Below are 6,263 nucleotides of genomic sequence, written 5' to 3' on the forward strand. Positions count from 1 at the left end.
CCTTGTATGTGCTCCATGTGAGTGACGTAGGTGCTTATGTAGGTGGGTTCTGACTTAGGGCGAAAATCGCATTATGTCGCACCGTAGGAACAGATCTCTGACGGAACCCAAGGACCTACTGTACTATCTACAAGTATTTACCTATAGACTCCCAATTCTCAGAGATAGAAGACCTGCTAGTCTTGTTTTCCTTTCAGAAGCCAGTTGTCTTATCTGGAGATTTTTAGCTCATTTCCTTTCTGGGGCTCTCTGAAAATGTCCACCCACATATTGAATATTTTCTAAACAGTTCATTTTGGATTTCAATTAATTTTTTTCTCATTAAATCCTTTTATTCATATTTGAGCCCATAAGAAGAAAAAGGAAAAAAAAAAAAAACGAAGCAAAGAAATAATGAAAAAGAAAAGCCTCCTTAACTTCAACGATTGTTCCACTCCAGAATACTCCTTTAAAATTTCTTGAAACCTGTTTTTATTTTTATTTAGTTTATAATTTTGAATCTTTTAAAAAAGGCTTCTGGAATTGTCTTTTGTACTGTATTTTAACTTTTTTCTTGCTCTCTGAAGACACTTTTTTTCGTTTGTCACAGATGAGTTATTACAATGTTTTCTTTCTTACCCTTCTGGTTTTGAACAATTTTTTTTCTCCAGTTGAAGGACTAACAAGTGAACTTGTTGTACTGATCTGTAGTTCAGAACAATAATTATCTAATAAAATCTTGAGTTATGTAACAGATTTCTCCCTGGCTTCCTGCGGATTAGGAAAATCCTTATTTATAACTCTTAATATGGCTCTATCTAGACCAAGGTTTAAATTTAATTTCTTTTTTAAAAAAATTCTGTTTATTTGAACTAAAAACATCAGCAACAACAAAACAAACAAACAAACAAAAACCAAAGAATGGTTCATTCAACTTCTTTAGAGCTGCCTTCTGATTTTGCAATTTTATATTGTGATTACACCCCCCCCCCAAAGTAAAACTCTGACAAATGAGTGGCTCACATCAAAGGTCAGGTAAAGATGAGTGGAAAGAGAGAGAAATTAAATTAGGATTGGTTTCAGAATCTTTGAAAAGACCATGCTGGAGTTCAAATTTTGTTTTTTAAACCTCAGCATACTAGTTAAAGAAGCAAACTTGACTTTTTAGATTTCTGGGGTTCCTCTTAAATGGATTCATTTATTCTGGGGTTCCTTATAAATGAATTAATTTGTTGATTTTGACATGCCAAACATTCTCCATAATGGCCATTGTTATTCTAAATAAAGTGCTTTTTATCAAAGTAAGTACAAGAGTTAGGATTACAGTGCAACTTTATATGGAAATCAGGAGTTTATCCAAGAGGAAGTTGGGGTTGTGACACAGGAGAACCCAAGAGAGGCAACTTAATGAGAGTGTGTGCCTGCAAATGGTATCTTGGGTTCCCTTTATAAGCAAAAGTTAGGAGTGGGCCATGCAGTTAATGACCTGACAGTCTTTGACCCTGGCATGCAGACTAAAAGTAATCTGCCACACATTGATAAGACAGTGCCCACATGAGTGTTCTGTAGAATCTAACGCTAAGTTTGACCAATTGCCCTTTCCCAAACTGTAATGGACCTCCTGCCATTACACCTTAGGACCAGTTTGGATTAGATGGGTGACTTATTGGGCCATTCCATATGAAATACGCCCTTATTCATCTATGAGAAACAATGTATTCCAGAACAAAACAAAAGCACATGTAACGAGACTTTTTAGTATAGACAAATAAAAGCAAAAGAAAAGTGAGCACCAGAAGAAAAAGCAGTTGAATGGAAAAAATAGTTGTCAAATGGTACACCGCCAAAACAAAAGGTCTAATATACAGAACTATGTCTATTCATTCAATGATCTACTTTCCACATCAAATATCGAATGACCTTATACGAACACCTAGGGATAATTAACCAGAATGCACACCTGCAAACTGAAATTCCCAATTACTTTATACAAAGATTAAGGGCTAAGAATTTTATACAATGACCTGCTTGGTTAAAAATCATAGAAATGGTGAGAACTCAATGACATTAGCTGGAACTCAGTAAGTACATTGCTGATTTTTGGGAAGCATGGAGTTCAGGGAGTGGTGTCCTTCCTGAGACCTAAGTGGGCTGACATCATCTATGGAAGCATTTACTTGTTGATGGCTGGCACTCTGAAATTTATTTATGGATGAGTTAGTTCCTGGTTGGCTGACCCTCAGGGCTATCACTGATTGATTGGCTTATAAAAGTGTCTTAACTGAGGTGAGCTGTCATTGATTGAGCCAAGGGGTTTAAAACTAATTCTGGGTACAATGATTATAGAGCAACCAAACTTTCCCCAGGAATGGGGTAACTTTTTAATATTCTCACAGTTGATTTTTACTATTTGTTTTCACTAGAACATAATGCAAATTGGCATCTGATAAAACATAAAATATTTATTTATGTTCATAGATCAGAGTTCCGTGGAGTTTTGTACTGAGCAAGGTGACTAATAAGTGTTTCATTATGACAAAGTTTGAGAACCATTAGGTTCAGCCACTAGGTTTAGGCATTTTCTAAGAGGCAAGAGTATTAGTTAGATAAATTTAATCAGGAAATAGTTTATTTGGGGGATTAAATTCATTCCTTTTAATAGTCATCCAGCCAGAAGGAAAATCTTTGTCATCATGCTGAGAAAAAGAGCAAAGAGGCATTGGAAACAGAGAAGAAGGGGTGGTGGGTTCTAGAGAAGCAACCCTTATTTGGTGGTTGTTCTAAACAGAATCCTAGCATCTTATAATTGGATGGGACCTCAGAGGTCATAAGACGAACATCCCTCTAAGTTCAGGAATTTCCTCTTCATGTTATACCACCCCTGGTAGATGATGTCTAACTTCTGCTTGGGTGCTTTTAGTAACGAGGCTCTTACCATACATCACAAGACAGGCTGTTGTTTGGAAATGCTCTGATTTCTTAATGACCTAAGATCTGTTTCCTTGCTAGTACTAGTTCAAGCCACATACAATAAGTCCATTTAATTGTATTTCATTGGACCAATAGGGCAGCCCTTCAACTATTTGAAGGCAATTGCTAAGAGACACTACTGTCACTTATTCTCTTCTCTAGTGATTTGATCCTTCTGTATGTAAGAGGGGTTCTGGACTGTTATCTGCCCAAGTCACTCTAATCAAAGCATTTTTGTCTTAAATTATAGCAACAATAACAATTACAATAACTGTCATTGGCTGAAAGATTACTACAGTTAACCCTTGAACAATATGGATTTGAACTGCACGGGTCTAGTGAGAGAGAGAGAAACACCATTGTGAGAGAAACATCATTCGGTTGTCTTCTATATGTGCCCCAACCTGGGTTGGAACCTGCAATCTAGGTTTGTGCCCTGACTGGGAATCAAACCCGCAACCTTTTTTGGTGTACGGGATGATGCTCCAACTAAGTTAGCCACCTGTCCAGGGCCGAGAACTTCTTTAATAAATACTTATACATTTTTCAATCCGTGGTTGGGAGTCCACAGACTTGGAGGGCCTACTGTATGCATTGATCTATGCTATTTTATATAGGGGGGTTGAACATTCACAGATTTTGGCATTCACTAGGCGCGGAGGGTAGCTGGAACCAATCCCCCATGGATAATGAAAGTAGTTAAGTTTTGGGGAAGTCAAAAATTACATGTGGATTTTCGCCTGTAACAGAAGTCAGTGCCTCTAACATTGTTCAAGGGTTCACTGTATATGCCAGTACTCTCTAAGCACTTCACTCATTTAATTTGCAAAATTATGCCACGAGGAAGGAACTATTTTATAGGTGCGAAAATAGTTTACGTAACTTGAGGCAGGCAGTTTATAAGTAACTTACTTGTTTCAGGCCTTAGAGCTCACAAGCAGGGAGTCAGATTGCAAATCCAAGCGCTCAGGCAGCGGGACTTAACTTCTCTGCGGATTGCCAAGGGAAACAAAACCACCTCCTCTTCCCTCTTCCTGGACAGTCTGCTTTCCCCAGTAAGGTGTTGCCTTGTTTTGGCAGCCCTGCCACCAGCTCTTGTTGGCTCATACTGGACTTGTAATTGGTGAAGATACCTATGTCTTTTCCCACATGATCTGCTGCTAGAATAGGCCTTCACAATTCCGTGAGCATGCAACTGCTTTTTCTGGACCGAAATTCTGCGCTGAATCTCCTTCCCTGTTTAGTTTCAATCAGTGAGGGTCACTGCATGAAGGAAGAACGGTCTGGCAGTGGATCAGTTGGGGGAAATGTCCTAGGGGGTGGTTTCGGCTGTTGGGAGCTGGACACAGTGGTGGCTAAATGCGAGGAGGAATAATTAACATAAAAGGAGAGGCACTTGGGTAGACCAACTGGGAGAATAAGATTGGACGTTGAAAGTCAGGCTATGTCTTAATATAGGGATGAGGTTCCCAGTTTGGAAACCGAGAGAACAGGGGTGCCACTGATATTCTTTTCTTCCTTTGAACATATCTCTTTCCCCTCGATTATTCTCACCGAGTTCTGGTTGTTCTTTTGTTTGGTGCGATAAGGAAACATTTCAGGGAGAGATGACATTTGATCAGGGCCAGGAACCCTGGGTAGAATTTGAGCTGGCAGAAATACAATGGAGGAGTGTGTGGGAGGGGGTGGTGGTGGAGAGGGTCTGATCAGAAGCAAAGACAGGAGCCATTGGGATGTTTGGCAAAAACGCATCGCTATTGATGGCGAGTGACATGTCTGTACCTGGCTCAGGCAGGAGACACATTAAAATCGCAAGTAGAGTGGCATCAAGCCCATGTCCCTCGTTACATCTTTAAGAGTCATTGTTCAAAATTTCCTTTGCTGAGCCCTATAGACAGACACATGGAATTAGTTATTACTGCAAAGCAAGCTTGGTTCCTGGAGGAAGAGGGCTCAGATCTGTGACAACCGGTCTTTTGTCCTTCTAACCTCAGGGTCTCTTACTGCAATTTGCGTTTTGAGGGAGGAAGGCTGGGTAGAACTAGACATCCAATTAGGGGTTCTTGGGAGCTTGCCTTCCCTGGTTTCCTACCAGCTGGCTGGTTTCCCCCGTCCCCCTCCCCTTCTCCTTCCTTCTCTCCCTCTGTCCCTTGCTAACATATGGTTAGGAAGAAAGAGGTATCAGCCATAGGAGCCTCAGGTGAGAAATGACAAATGCACTTTCTGTCCCAGAACTGATCAGTATCTCCCATTCATGTCCCCTAGCTCAGAAGATGATCTTCTGATCTTAAAATGCCAAGTCTGGTGGGACTCAGGGAAGTTTCTCGCTTCCCACTGCCAACGTGAGACAAAACCAAATCCTCAACCGACTGAGAAGCATGGGACGTGAATACCAGAGTTCCCAGCAGGGCAGGGAGGGTAGCCTGACCTGCAGGACGCTGGGCTCTGCAGGGCTCACTCAGGGAGACCCCCTATCCTGCCCGCCCACCGAGGGAACCATGCCCCCCAGGAATCAGACACAGATATAGTACAAAATGCTTTCATTTTCAAAATGCAAAATAATGGTGATTGTAAAAATAATAACAATAACAATAATAATATAAAAAGCATCTCCCCTCCTTCTGCCCCAGTGCAAAATGACAGGTGCACTCCGCTCAAAGACACGTGGCTTTGGACATGCCATCCCTCCGCAGTGCTGCACGGCAGCAAACCCACCCCAAACTCCTTTTGGTGAACTCTGTGAGCTCCTTCAGTTCTAGCAGGCAGCGGCTTCTCCGAGGTCCACACAGCTCAGGACTCCTGCGCCCCCCTGCTGGAATCAGCGTCGGTCTCCGTCTCCCTCTCTCTCGCTCGCTCTCTTTCTTTCTCCTCTCGCCCACCCTCCGCGGGGCTCCCACAGTTTCTAGGAGGCGTGCTGCCGGTTGGAGAGGGCCCGGCTGCAGAGGGTGGCTTCGTGCTGCTTGCCTTTCTCCGGCGGGGCCTGTGTCTGCAGGGCCTGGCGCTCCCGCTGCACACCGTCTCCACCAGGACCAGCACCACGCCGAACAGGGCCAGCACGCCGCCCAGCACGTACACCTTCACCAGCCTCCGGCTGGGCTTCTGGGCGATCATCTCCTTGACCAGAGGAATCAGCTCCTGCACCGTCTCCATGCCGGCTCTCGGCGACAGAAGGGACCTGGGGAGGAGCGGAGCAGAAGGGGGGCCGTCAGTCCCCGAGGGATGGCTCGCTCCGGTGGCCGCAGCGTCCTCCCCCAGCCCCGCAGGGAGGATGCCTGCAACCCAGGTACATGCCCTTGACCGGAATCGAACCTGGG

General features: G+C 43.3%; 1 protein-coding gene across 1 annotated transcript; it reads right to left on the minus strand.

The window, feature by feature from the left end:
• Nucleotides 1–5,807: 5,807 nt before the first annotated feature.
• Nucleotides 5,808–6,212, minus strand: G0S2 (G0/G1 switch 2). The gene is given in 2 exon segments (XM_006779330.2): nt 5,808–5,959; nt 5,962–6,212. Coding segments are annotated over 2 exon segments (246 nt in total). The 5' UTR covers nt 6,100–6,212; the 3' UTR covers nt 5,808–5,851.
• Nucleotides 6,213–6,263: the final 51 nt, after the last annotated feature.

The sequence above is a fragment of the Myotis davidii genome, unplaced genomic scaffold (assembly GCF_000327345.1).
Source record: "Myotis davidii unplaced genomic scaffold, ASM32734v1 scaffold622, whole genome shotgun sequence".
In the NCBI taxonomy this organism is placed as follows: Eukaryota; Metazoa; Chordata; class Mammalia; order Chiroptera; family Vespertilionidae; genus Myotis; species Myotis davidii.